At 41.6% G+C, this 14,637-nt stretch overlaps 1 protein-coding gene across 2 annotated transcripts in view; it reads left to right on the forward strand.

Moving 5' to 3' along the window:
- Positions 1–14,637, forward strand: part of LOC138964933 (EGF domain-specific O-linked N-acetylglucosamine transferase-like) — a 54,233-nt gene that overhangs the window by 9,001 nt on the left and 30,595 nt on the right. For both annotated transcript variants that reach the window (XM_070337014.1, XM_070337015.1), the window contains 11 exons: positions 3,051–3,148; positions 4,743–4,851; positions 5,350–5,450; positions 5,832–5,936; positions 6,508–6,614; positions 7,691–7,794; positions 9,784–9,876; positions 10,356–10,427; positions 10,678–10,764; positions 10,982–11,050; positions 11,746–11,804. In XM_070337014.1, coding sequence (XP_070193115.1) covers positions 3,051–3,148; positions 4,743–4,851; positions 5,350–5,450; positions 5,832–5,936; positions 6,508–6,614; positions 7,691–7,794; positions 9,784–9,876; positions 10,356–10,427; positions 10,678–10,764; positions 10,982–11,050; positions 11,746–11,804 — 1,004 coding nt within the window. The remainder of the gene's footprint in view (positions 1–3,050; positions 3,149–4,742; positions 4,852–5,349; positions 5,451–5,831; positions 5,937–6,507; positions 6,615–7,690; positions 7,795–9,783; positions 9,877–10,355; positions 10,428–10,677; positions 10,765–10,981; positions 11,051–11,745; positions 11,805–14,637) is intronic.

The following is a 14,637-nucleotide window of genomic DNA, read 5'->3' on the forward strand; positions in this document are numbered from 1 at the left end:
AGTTGGTCATGGTTTGATTTATATGTCTAGTATGGTGTTCAGTACTGTGGTACTAATGTGGTGAAAGTAAACCCTCGGGACTGCCCGAAAGTGACCCTAGCAGGGGTGTTGTTTGGGTCGGCCCTTCGGCCAATCGCCGATTTTTTTTTTACTTTGGCCGAAACTTTCATGTCCCTATCGGCCAAATGTCTGAAGAGTATTCGCCTAAATCAGCCAAAGTTTGTCCAGTTTTTTGTATTGGTCAGGCTTTGATTGCTAAAACTGCTGCCGATGTACTTAGTCAACTGACTGGCGTTTATTTCCTTCGCGAATGCCAACAACGAAACATCAATGTTTTGAACGGAAACCATTGCAAAAAAATATAGATGCCAGAGTGGTTTCCCTTGGACAAGGGAAACTACACTCTCAGCGTTTGCGTTCGCCGGTTCGCGATAATTTATCAGTCAGTCAGTGCTTTCTTCTTCTTCTTCTTCTTCTTCTTCTGCGTTCGTGGGCTGAAACTCCCACGTACACTCGTGTGTTTTTTTTGCACGAGTGGAATTTTACGTGTATGACCGTTTTTTACCCCGCCATTTAGGCAGCCATACACCGTTTTCGGAGGAAGCATGCTGGGTATTTTCGTGTTTCTATAACCCACCGAACTCTGACATGGATTACAGGATCTTTTTCGTGCGCACTTGGTCTTGTGCTTGCGTGTACACACGGGGGTGTTCGGACACCGAGGAGAGTCTGCACACAAAGTTGACTCTGAGAAATAAATCTCTCGGCGAACGTGGGGACGAACTCACGCTGACAGCGGCCAACTGGATACAAATCCAGCGCGCTACCGACTTAGCTACATCCCCGCCCAGTCATGAGTGCTTTCGATTTGGATTTGAACATCATGTCGCAACCAAAAAAGAAAAAAAACTAAATTGGCCAAGGTTTGCTACTATTCGCCAAGGTAAGTGATTCCGGACAAAATGGCAGGAACACCGCGAATGTGGACAGTGTCAGTGTGAGTGGTAGTAGTGTAGCAGACGACATAGCAGACGATAGTCACCGCGAATTAAAATCTGCTGAGCCAGAGAATGAAAAGCGTCCTCCAAATCGTGGTTTTCAAGCAAAATGGCTCACCCTACACGGTCTTTTATTGTCATGTTTCCCAAGGTTTGTCAAGATTTGCACAAGATTGGAAGAGGTTTACTTTTAAGAAATTAAAGTTAAAGGTTTGAAAAAGTTTCAGGTGTCTGATGTAATTAAATCAGCAACATATAATCCAGGGTGTGTTACTGGGGTCCCCCCCCCCCCCCCCCCCCAATAAAAAAAATTCTGTCTGATTTTTGAGTCACTTGAGAAAAAGTGACTCTATGTAATCGGTCAGTGTTAGTCTGTCCGGCCGGCCGTAGACACCACCTTAACGTTGGACTTTTCTCGGAAACTATCAAAGCGATCCGGCTCATATTTTGTTTAGTCGTGACCTCCAATGACCTCTACACTTTAACGATGGTTTTGTTGACCTTTGACCTTTTTCAAGGTCACAGGTCAGCGTCAAAGGAAAAATTAGACATTTTATATCTTTGACAAAGTTCATCGGATGTGATTGAAACTTTGTAGGATTATTCTTTACATCAAAGTATTTACATCTGTAGCCTTTTACGAACGTTATCAGAAAAACAAGGGAGATAACTAGCCTTTTCTGTTCGGCAACACACAACTTAACGTTGGGCTTTTCTCGGAAACTATAAAAGTGACCGGGCTCAAATTTTATGTGAACGTGACTCCCAGTGACCTCTACACTTTGACGTCTGCTTTGGTGACCTTTGACCTTTTTCAAGGTCACAGGTATGTCTTGAAGGAAAAAAATTGAAATATCATATCTCTGAAACTATTCATCGGATTTGATTCAAACTTTATAGGATTATTCTTTACATCAAATTATTTACATCTGTATTGTGTTGTGAATAGCAATTTCTTCCTGTCCATCTGATGCCTCATATAATATTCAGAACTGCGAAAGTGACTCGATCGAGCGTTTGCTCTTCTTGTTTTTTCTTTTTCTGTCTGTAAAGCCGGGGGAAGAGTTAATTGTTTAGTTGTCACAGTATGCGACACGTCTTCCTTCTAACCATACTATATGATGTCGAGAGCGGATATCAGTGAAGATAAATTGCCATTATTTAATACTAACGTTAAAAGAAATAATGAGTGGTTGCTGACACGAGTTGATCATGTTTAAAATCAAGGATAAGCCACAAATTGTTTATAAAATAGCTAACATTCTTCAGCTTCAGGTTGTACCCCCCCCCCCTCCCCCCTCTGGCTTAACTGCTCCGCCCCTGTAATCTGTGTTCCTAAGACAATGATTGTATGTATTGGTGTTCCCCTCTTGAGTCTTGTGCTTCAATGACAATGTTGCGGTGACTTTGTATGAGCCAAAATAATAGCCGAACATTTTCCAAGATATCTAAAGCTTTCTGACAGTTTCGGCCAAATGTCCCAACATGAAAATGTCTGGCAACACCCCTGCCTACATTGCAGGTGACCTCAGTCATGACAGATATTTTATTTCATGAAAATAGACAAAGGGACAGCAGAAGGTGTCCTTTCTTTGGGCTGTCCTCTCATCGGAGGTGCCTCATTGCAGGTACTACTGTACCTCAAAAAAGTGTTTCCTACTTGTTCTGGTCATACATTGCCATTGGCTTTGCAACTGATCCCAGACTCTTAGTGTTCTATAATATATATGTATATGATTTTGGTATGTTGAGTGTGAAGCTTGCCTTGGCACAAGAGTGCTCCAGAGGTAGACTGTTAGAATTACTCTGGTCTTTGTTTTGTTTTGTGACAGAGTGCATTAACTAGTGCTGGCATGGGAACTGTGAGATTGTAGGACATTTTTAGAAGTTGTATTGTCAGATTTCAGATGATTTGAGACAGTTTTAGCTGATAAAAGTCCTGTTTAAATCCTAGTGAATTTGGGGAGCCCTGAGTAGTATCCAGGTAGCCAGCTGAGTTTCTTTCCAAACCCATAGTTAGTTTTAATTTAACTCATAATGCTTTGGTGTCAGGATGCAGTGGAGAAAAGCAAAAAGCAATGTTGGGGTTATGAGGAGGACTGCCCAGAGGCACCTAGGCTGCCTGAATGTCGTGGTGACAGTAGACAGTGGTGAGTTACCTCCTTGTACTCACCTGTTGTTTTGGTGACTTTGTTTGGTAATGTATGTAGCTGTAATTCATTCAATCAATCAATATGAGGCTTATATCGTGCGTATTCCGTGGGTACAGTTCTAAGCGCATGGATTTTTATTTTATTTTTTTTATTTTTTTTATTTTATGCAATTTATATTGCGCACATATTCAAGGCTCAGGGATTTATTTAGTGAATTAACATGTGAATGTGCATGCATTCATTTAGACTTAAATTAGCTGTTGGGGGGCTGTTTGTTTGCTTGTTTTTGTGTGTCTGAGTGATTTTACAACCTTTCTTTAATTCAAATTTTAATAGCATTACATGTACTGTATTTTAGAGGTGGTTGTAGTTGTCTGTGTGAATTTGGGGGCCTCATTTCTATATTGTATGTCTTTCTCAACTCTGAAAAAACGCACATACATGCTTTCCATCTATTTTGATTTATATTTGTATCCTTTGTGTGCATGTAGTTGTGTGGCATGGATGTTTGTAGCTGCTTCTCGCCAATGAATGCTGCCACACCCATTACAGACTCGAACCCCCCTTTTAAGACCTTTTTTTTTCTTCAGATTTTCTGTTCATATCCTCTGTAAATGTACCACCATTTTCAAACTTGCGTCTTTTTACATTTAGTCAAGTTTTGACTAAATGTTTTAACATAGAGGGGGAATCGAGACGAGGGTCGTGGTGTGTGTGTGTCTGTGTGTGTCTGTGCGTGTGTGTGTGTGTAGAGCGATTCAGACTAAACTACTGGACCGATCTTTGTGAAATTTTACATGAGAGTTCCTGGGTATGAAATCCCCAGACGTTTTTTTTTCATTTTCTCGATAAATGTCTTTTATGATGTCATATCCGGCTTTTTGTAAAAGTTGAGGCGGCACTGTCACACCTTCATTTTTCAATCAAATTGATTGAAATTTTGGCCGAGCAATCTTCGACGAAGGCCGGACTTCGGTGTTGCATTTCAGCATGGAGGCTTAAAAATTAATTAATGACTTTGGTCATTAAAAATCTGAAAATTGTAATTAAAATTATTTTTTTATAAAACGATCCAAAATTACTTTTATTTTATTCTTCATCATGTTCTGATTCCAAAAACATATAAATATGTTATATTCGGATTAAAAACAAGCTCTGAAAATTAAAAATATAAAAATTATGATTAAAATGAAATTTCCGAAATTGTTTTAAAAACAATTTTATCTTATTCCTTGTCGGTTCCTGATTCCAAAAACATATAGATATGATATGTTTGGATTAAAAACACGCTCAGAAAGTTAAAACGAAGAGAGATACAGTAAAGTGTGCTATGCAGCACAGCGCAACCGCTACCGCGCTGAACAGGCTCGTCACTTTCACTGCCTTTTGCACTAGCGGCGGACTACGGTCATTGTGAAAAAATGCAGTGATTTTCTCAGATGTTTAGAGGTCTCAAAAGGGGGTTTCCACTGTACCATCATTCCAGTTACAGCTGTCCTTAGTCTGAAAAGATCATTCTTCCTGGTTTTATTTCCTTCAAACCCTTCTTTTGTCATGCTAACATTTGCAGAGTATTTCTTTTCTCAAAAAGGGCAGCAGATAAAGAATCACAGAGACGAATGTTTTGGGACACGGCTGACTTTGGTTATGTCAGACAACGAGGCAAGGAACTCAAATTCTACTGCAAACCAAATAAGACAGTGAGTTGTCTTTTATGTCATTGAGAGCAGCCTAAGTGATTTGATTTGAGTTTACATACATAATTAGTGTTTTTGTGTTTTCGTTTGTTTTGTTGTTGTTTTTTGTTTTTGTATTTTTTTGTACGTTATGATTTCACACTGTGTTACTATGTGTTATCTCATGTACTTTGCTACAGAAATGTGCTATTGATCTTGTCATTTAATGTGGGATTTGTTGACTCTGCCAGCCCAGTAATAGGCGAAATCTACATGCAAGATGTGTACTTTAACTGTTCATTTGTGTGGTCAAATTTTAGTGTTAAAACATTCACTTGGACTGCCTTGTTCTTGTTATCTTTACATGTACATGTTTTGGATTCATTCTTGATACAGTTGAGTGGTTTTTTTTGGGTAGTCAAAGGCATGGGTCAGAGTGGGTATTCCGGAAGAAAGAGTGAATGATGGGATGTGCGTGCTTATCAAGATTAAGACAAATTCTTTCATTTATTTTATGTGCAGGGTGACTCCAGCTTGGAGTGTGTGGACCATCTCCGCTATTGTCGCGCCACCAACTTTTATCTGGACCTCAGTACAGCAAAGCTTCTAGCCGCTTCAAACCCGTAGGAGTCATTTTATTGTCATTAATGCTTCCAGCATTTCTTTTTAATGTTCTTGGTATTCCAGTCTTTGATTTTGTAAGACTGTAGCCAAAGAAAGTGCCATGGCAATTGTAATAAGTCTGCATTATTAAAAAAGCTATTCTGTTGGGAAAAAAATTAGGCAGATTCTTCACTACAGTCCCATCTCATATGTGATGTGTATCTGAGCTGTTAAAATGCAATCTGTTTGCTCCGAGTCTGAAAATGAAGGATTTTCGGCTGAAAATGTGTTATAAATGTCGTTTGTTCCTGAGCTTTCTACGAGCTGTATGCTTATGATATTTAACAATTTGTTTTCCATTTTCTGTGAAATTAATGCAGTATGGTACACTTTCTGTGCAGGTATCGAGAAGATGTACTGAGTGCAGGTCAAATTGGAGGAAGATGCGAACTGGACAGTACTGCGCTGAAAGCTCAGCTTGACCACAAGAGTCCCCTGCAGTCATGGTTTGTATCGCACTTCGCTATTTTCTCCTTGTGTGAAACACTCGGTGACAGAAGGAAACTGGACAAGTGCAGTTGGGGTTGGGGAAAGAGGTTATATACCTCTAAAATCATGACGTTAGCGTAAACTTGATGAGATAAGGGCTAAGTTTTTCTCATGAAACAGGGCACTCCCCTCCCTATCATTAAAAAAAATAAATGTGATAGAACTTTTGCAGAGTTAACAAAAATAGCAATTTAGCATGTTCATGTTGCAGATCCACAAACACTCAACTACACTAAGTACAGTGGTACCTGCGATGAAAGGACACCCTTGGGACCAGCCAAAAGTGTCCCTACATCGCAGGTGGCCTTTCAAGACAGGTATATTATATTCCAGTAAATAGACAAAGGGTAAAACGAAAGTGTCCTTCATATTGGAAGGTGTTCCCTCTTCAGAGGGGCTTGGCATCGCAGATACCACTGTACTGACTGACCAAAGACTGAAGACGTAGATAAAACAAGATTTGTTTGAAAGAGAAGAGATACAAGCTTGTATAAAGGCTTTATGTTTATGTCTTGTAATCTTTTTCAGGGCAGCAGAGCTGGAGCATTTTGTGTCTGTGCCAGAAAAACCTCTCAGCAAGAAAATGTGTGATGTCGTTATTTCCAAGCCTACGTATTTCATCAAGCTGGATGCCAGTAAGTTTGTGTGTGTGAATCTCGACATATTATTGTGTGTACTATAATGTATTATTATAGTGCAATGTTTTATTAAATGATATGTGTGTGATTGCACTGTAAAAAATTCCATCTCACACGGCATTAATAGGTAACATTAGTTATTGTAAAGCGCATTGAGCATATATATGATTACTAGATGATTACCCGCTTCGCCGGGTACCGGCTTCGCCGGGAAGAAGTAGAGCCGAATACCAGGCTGCGACTCGCCGGCTCACGAAGGAAAGGAGATAAACGCGCAAAACACTGGAGACCTTCTAAAAATAGTAACGTGCAGTGACCTTCTAAAAATAGTAATGTAGTAACGGGAATATGGATTGACGCCACACGGAGGAAGGGAGATGATCGCGGCTGAAAACACTGGAGAAGATAAGGAAGAGTTACTGGTAGTGGATCCCGACAACAACAAAAAAAATCGGTTCAGCGCGCACAGCGCTGCGCGCTGAGAGCACGTGTTGAAATATCTCATCGATGAGGTTGTGTCCGGGGTGTAGCTGAATACGGTGTCCAAATTTGAAAAAGATCCACAGAGAACTTTGGCCGTGCATCGCGAACAGACAGACAGACAGACACTAGTCGTATATATATATAGATGCGCTATAGCAAATGTCCATTATTATTATTATTATTAATGTTATGTTGTTGTTTTTTTCCCTACTGATTGTACAGCGCTTTGAGCAGGGTTTAAACCCTGGATACACGCGCTTTATAAATACTATGCATTATTATTATTATTATTATTAGGCATTATTATTATTATTATTACTAATCTACATGTGTGTGCACTTTGTGTATGTGCATGGTCCTGCTTCAGTCTCTAAATGTGAGAGTGTTGGTGTGTATATAAGCATGTGCAAGCTTACGTTTGTAATGTGTGTATTTTGCTGATTTCTGTATTTATATATTAAGTGAAATGAGTACCAAAAAATTCTATGAAGTGTTTTTGCATAGTGACCTGAAAACTAGTCTGTCAGAATGTTTTTTTCTTTTGTTGTGTGATGATCCTGTCAGTCATTTTTGTTGTTGTCTGATTTCAGCAGTGAACATGTATCATCACTTCTGCGACTATGTCAACCTCTACGTCTCTCAGCATTTTAACAACTCCTTCTCTACTGATGCAAATGTCCTTATTTGGGACACGGTGAGATTTATTGTGTAATACAGTGGTACCTCTTTTTAAGACCCTCCATTATTAGACTCTCTCTGCTATCATACCTCATTTTTTCTGACATTTTCTTGATACTGTGACTAAATTTACCTCCATCTTAAGACCATCTCCATCTCCATCTCTTTGGGGACCGACATGTCTCAGATTTTAGGGGGTCTTTCTTCTTCTTCTTCTGCGTTCGTGGGCTGCAACTCCCACGTACACTCGTGTCTTTTGCACGAGTGAAATTTTACGTGTATGACCGTTTTTTACCCCGCCATTTAGGCAGTCTTATGCCGTTTTCGGAGGAAGCATGCTGTGTTTCTATAACCCACCGAACTCTGACATGGATTACAGGATCATATTCGTGCGCACTTGGTCTTGTGCTTGCGTGTACACACGGGGGGTGTTCGGACACCGAGGAGTGTCTGCACACAAAGTTGACTCTGAGAAGCAAATCTCTCGCCGAACGTGGGGACGAACTCACGCTGACAGCGGCCAACTGGATACAAATCCAGCGCGCTACCGACTGAGCTACATCCCCGCCCTAGGGGGTCTTTAAGCAGAGATATCACTGTTGTACTATCGTTTCTGTCATTTTTCATAGAATTTAAGTTGTCCACCCCTTTTTGACTCACATGCGAAGCAAAAGTGAGTCTATGTACTCACCCGAGTCGTCCGTCCGTCCGTCCGTCCGGACGTCCGTCCGTCCGTCCGGAAAACTTTAACGTTGGATATTTCTTGGACACTATTCAGTCTATCAGTACCAAATTTGGCAAGATGGTGTATGATGACAAGGCCCCAAAAAACATACATAGCATCTTGACCTTGCTTCAAGGTCAAGGTCGCAGGGGCCATAAATGTTGCCTAAAAAAGAGCTATTTTTCACATTTTTCCCATTTTCTCTGAAGTTTTTGAGATTCAATACCTCACCTATATATGATATATAGGGCAAAGTAAGCCCCATCTTTTGATACCAGTTTGGTTTACCTTGCTTCAAGGTCAAGGTCACAGGAGCTCTTCAAAGTTGGATTGTATACATATTTTGAAGTGACCTTGACCCTGAACTATGGAAGATAATTGTTTCAAACTTAAAAATTATGTGGGGCACATGTTATGCTTTCATCATGAGACACATTTGGTCACATATGATCAAGGTCAAGGTCACTTTGACCCTTATGAAATGTGACCAAAATAAGGTAGTGAACCACTAAAAGTGACCATATCTCATGGTAGAAAGAGCCAATAAGCACCATTGTACTTCCTATGTCTTGAATTAACAGCTTTGTGTTGCATGACCTTGGATGACCTTGACCTTGGGTCAAGGTCACATGTATTTTGGTAGGAAAAATGTGTAAAGCATGTGAGTCGTATGGGCTTTGCCCTTCTTGTTTCCATGTGATTTTATGCTTGTGTATTTACTATTCAGTATTAGTACATGTGTATGCCATGTAAGCATGTTCAAACCAAACATTATCCTGCTGTGCATTTGGGGTGGGTGTTGAATTAGATCCCTTTATTAGTACTGGTTCAGTTTTGATTTTTGGGTGTTGATTCATAGTTAAAATTAAAGGGGGTTATCTTTTTCTGTTCAAATTGAGTCATCACACTGGAGAGGGGTCACTGACAGGAAAGTGTGGATTATCGTTTCAGGAGCACTTTTTCTACCATGGCCGATCAGTAAACAATGGCAGCCATTGGTAGACAAAGACATGTCAACGTTTCGTACATTTTCAGTTAGCATACTCCAGAATTAGCCCTATGGAAGTGAGCTGTCAATTACTTGAAGAAGAGTGTACATTCGAGATGCATTTAGTGTGAGGTTCACATTTAGTGTGATGGTGAACCTCACACAGCTAGAGCTAAGTCAGGACATTGCCTTTCAGCCACTAGTCAAAATGCAGTAACTCAAGTGTTCTTTTAGATCAGTTTTGGTAAATCTGCTCTTTCGTTTTTCTGCAATTCTGTTTGCTCCATTTTCAGAGCGGTCACTTGATGAGTACCATGTTTGCCGAGACCTGGAGAGCGTTCACTGATCGCACACCCCTCCGCCTTAAAGACTTTGACGGGAAGAAGGTATGTGAAACACTGGCAAGCACACAAAAACATACATGTGATTACATACATACACATGCATAATCAGAGAGAACAAAATATGAGTGCAAATGATTTCATTGGAATGATTTTACAGAAGAGATCATCCTGAACACTTTGTAAAACTGAAAACATAATTGACATCCAATTCAGTAGTACTAACGTAAAACAGATAAAAGAAGTTTGCATCTAATGTTTAAAGAAAAAGGTTTAGCAATACATGTACACTTTATATGTGTTTGTGTTGTTGTCATAGCGAAAAAAGGTATGTAAGCGTACCGATTCACGGTGAAGATTCACATATTCTTCTGTGTATTTGTATCTCCACGCAGAGGATGAGCCTAGAAAGGTAAACGAGAAAAGGGTAGCAACTACAAATAAAGTGGTTGTTAAAATAAAACGGAACAGAGAATTGAATGTGCTGTAGGAAATATCATCATGCCTGTCCATATCTGTTACAGGTGTGCTTCAAGAAAGTTGTCTTTTCCTTCCTCGCTCGTATGCGGCAAGGGCTATATTACAACATGCCACTGGTAAGCGTAGTTTCATTTTGAAGACAGCTTTGTTTAGTATCTGAAATATATTCATTTAAGATTACAGCAGTAACAAGAATCTTTTGTCGAAAAGCCATGTTACAAAGGTCTAACAAGGGAAGTAACAGTGTAAACTTATTCCCCTTGATTGTATTTTCTGTACAGTTGTAATTTACGAAACACACTTTTAATATGACATGCCATAGTTTTTCAAGAAATGCATGCTGAGTGTTGTTTATTTGTAATACAGGTGCCAGGTTGCCATGGCAGCACTCTGATGAAGGCTTTCTCTCACCACATTGTGCATCGTCTGAAACTTCCACAATACGGACCACTGGTACGTTATCTACATTTACATCAAATGCATGTTCGAAGATATATATATACTTGTCTTTGGTTTTAAGATGTGCTTGTAATTTTGGTGGAATTCAAGTACTTTGTGATTTTTCTGGCAGACTTTCAGATATATGAAATATTATTCTTCATAATCTTGTGGTGTGATATGTCTTGGTTGAAAAACTTGATAAGCTTTTCTGTTTCATTTTACTCTACAGCAAAACAAGATCCGTGTGACATTGTTATCCCGCTCCACAAAGTACAGACAGATTATGAATCAGGAGAAGGTAAGGCCAAAAAAAAAAAAAATTGTCTGTTTCTGGTCACCCGACCGACCCTAAATTTCGGCGCCGACCCTAAACTTTTTTTTTCCAAACTCAAGATGTAAGATGTCTCAAGTCTTCTTTTCTGTTTCATCATGGAAATATCAGACCAGGTAAACAAAGAAAAACATGTCATACTCTTTCAGTCTTTGTCACAGATTTGTAAATGTGTTGAGTGTCTTGTCTCTATGTATAGTGAATCCAGTCTCTTTGCGCGATTTTTAAAGTTAGTTTTATTGGTCTACATTTGGGGTAAAAAAAAAAATTAAAAAAAATCCCTACCTACCTACCTACCCTATTTTTTTTAACCATGTTACCAGAAACAGACAATTTTTTTTTGGCCTAAGTACACTTTTGTGTCCATGTACAGCTTCACTATGAATGCAAGACAGATCTAGTTTGTCTACAAATATGTGCCAGCAAGCAAGCTACACTGCCATATATAAAAGTGGAGCAGAGGCATAAACAATTGTCAAAACTTTGTTTTGAGAGGAGTGAACAGTATTACTATACATGAAGTGTTGTCTAGTGATAAAAATCAAACTAAATTGTTCAGCTTAAGAGTTTAGTTTTGCCTAAAACAGGGCAGAATACAAGAAGACTTAAAACTGTGGTGTGAAGATTGCTTCCAGTAATTTGAATACCTTTTATCGTTGCAGCTTGTACGTGCCTTGCAGAAAGACTCTGAGTTTGAAGTACGCAAAGTGGACTTTGTCAGGTATGTTGATTAGGTCCAGAGAACCTGTTACATTTTGAGATAGGAATTTTAATGAAGCAGTTATTAAATTACATATTCTTACTCCGAATCAAATAAAGCATTGACGTAGTCTGAGATGCTAAGGTCTGAAAAGGCTACCCGTCTTAAACAATTTTAAAGGGAAACAACCCCACCACAAAAAGTGTAAAGGTAGCCATGGTAATGACCACAGACCAAGGGAGTTACCTCCCATTGGTGTGTACTATGTCACTACCGCTCCTCAACACGTGGTCAAGATCATACGACTTTTTCAGCTCTGAGGAGAAGGTCGTGGATTTTTGGCGCTCTCGTGGCTTTTCTGTTTGGTGTTTGCTTGACACCCACCGGCCACATACCCGTCTTACTTGCCTTCTGCATCGTAGTTGGTGAGCTCGTTCCTTGTTGTTCCTTATTTTGACAGGAATTTTGGTTGTAGTTGCTGACGTTTTGTCCATTTTTGGACGTGTAAATTTTCAGTAACTTTCTTGTTTGGCTGCCATTTTTGTTGGTCAGCATGGCTGACAACGATAAGAAACGTGGCAAGGCTGATGTCAAGGGCAGGATTAAACCTAAATCTTCGACTTCATCTACCAAACCGCCTGTACTGGTTGTTGTTTCGGACGAGACACGTAGTACCGTTTTGTCCGTACCTATTTTTCCCCAAAATGACCATGGGGTTGGGGGGCAGCCAAACACTTCTTTGTCTTCCATGTCGTCTTGCTCTCCCTCTGTGTCGGCACCGGAGCAAAGTGCTCTCGTGTCGACGCTGCTTAGCTCTATAGTTCCAGAAATTCGCAGCATGGTGAAGGAAGAACTGCAGCGGTCCAAGTCGCCGGCCAGCATTGTTTTCCCCCCAGCAGTGGGTGACGCTCGCTCTTTGGCGTCTTTGACAGTGCCTTCGGCGACGATTTCCAGGGAGGTTTTCCTGGCTGCTTCGTCTTCTGCCTCCGCGGGCGGCACGGCCGGTAAGTCGAACTGGTCCACCAGCCCTCGTGAGGCTACCGGACACTCCCTTTTGGGAAGCAGTTCCTTGGTGCAGGATCACAACCCGCAAACTTCTGTTCTGACTCACCCAATTCACACTGCGTGCACGGGCGTTTCAGAGCAAGGGCGGCATCCGTTTTCGGCAGCTGCGTTTCCGGTTTTTACCGGAAGCATAGGTCCTCCCGCTCAAGCACACGTAGAGGTCTTGACTGGAGTTGACCGAGGACTGGCCTACGGGCGTTCGGGCTTCCGGCCCCAGTCCACGCAACCTTCGCTTCCGCATTGTGCGGCTTCGTCTGTTGCTTTTCCGGCTCTGTCCGGATACACTGTTCCTCTTACTGATGCTTCCTCTCGGATGGCGGTGAGTGAGGAACAGCGGCTGGCCTACAGGCATTCAGGCTTTCAGCCTCGGCCGGGGCAGTCGTCACTCCACCCGTCGGGTGTTGCGTCTACTGCCTATTCAGTTCCGGTGGCTCCGGATGTTCCCCCCTCTTACCCTCCTGCTAGTCAGGGGATGAGTCAGGACGGGTTCCGGTTGGACGGGTTTCCGGTTTTCGGTCATCCAGTTCATCAGCCTACCACCAGCAACTGTGACTTCGGTCCGTGTCCGTCGCTTGACTATTCTGATGCACAGTCTGTGGCCAGCGAGCAGACACGTTCTGGATTTCCGTCGAGGTTCAGGGCTGCCCTTGAAGCTGCGGCGGAGGTTACTTCCAGATATTTCCCGGAGGGTGCATCGGCTTCGGCGGCTTCCGCTTCGGTCGCTCCGTCGGCTATGTCGGACTTCCGTTCCGCGAAGGAGGAGGATTCCTACTTCAGGTTCAAGGAGTCACCTTCGGTGGCGTACCACCTTTCTCAGGTTTTGGCTAGACCATCTCCTGCCGGAAGTGGTATCCCCTGTGTTCCTGTTCCACTACTCGTTCCTCACGGTTCAGTTCCGGAACAGGCTCAGCCTTGGCTGGCTTCGGCTGCACAGGCTTCGACTTTTGTTCCTTCTTGTCACAAGAAGTTCACCTTGCCGAAGCCTGGCCGGAACTTGTTGGCTTCCTTTGCTCTTCCGCGTACACCTTTCACTGTGTTTCATTTCAGGCACTCTCTGCTCCAGGCTGGCTCCAGCTAAAAATAACCGGCAAGAACCACCCTCATCCCCCTATTTACCCTCCCTTTCCTTTCCTCCCCCCATTTCCCTCCTACCCGGCCCCATTCACAGTGGCGCCTGACAGACGACTCTTTCTTTGTCTGCAGCTAGCGTGGCCCGCGCGCTCTCTGCTAGCAGCTGCTGTGTTGATAAGGTTCTGTAGCTCGCGCGCTCTAGAGAGAGCCTAAAAACAGTGAGAACGTTTTCTGCACTGTTCAGAATGCCTGATAAGTGGCCCTCTATATACTCCCGCAAGGAAATAGTCTCCATGCGTAGGGTGTAATACTTGAAAGTAGAACAGTGGTTATACATTGTATACTCTTGAGAATAGAATAACAGGTGACCTTTCTTTTCCCTTTTGGAGGTTTGTCAATGACGCCGAAGATGCTTACTCATGGCGGTGTTTTCCAATGTGTCACTGTGTGTGTGTGTGCGTGCGTGTGTGTGTGTGTGTGTATGTGTACATGTGTGTGTGTGTGTGTGTGTGTGTGTGTGTGTGTGCGTTCGAAATATATACAAACAGTAGAGTATATCGTATTTACATACATATTATGCCAAGGACTACTAGTAAAAGTCATTGATGGTGCGCATGTAAAATTTGTTTTGCGTTTATATAATTATAAAATTCAAAATAGTGTAGATATAAAATTCAAAATAGTGTAGATAATGTCAGTAACATATAAGAAAGAAAAA

This window comes from Littorina saxatilis, linkage group LG4, assembly GCF_037325665.1.
Source record: "Littorina saxatilis isolate snail1 linkage group LG4, US_GU_Lsax_2.0, whole genome shotgun sequence".
NCBI lineage: Eukaryota > Metazoa > Mollusca > Gastropoda > Littorinimorpha > Littorinidae > Littorina > Littorina saxatilis.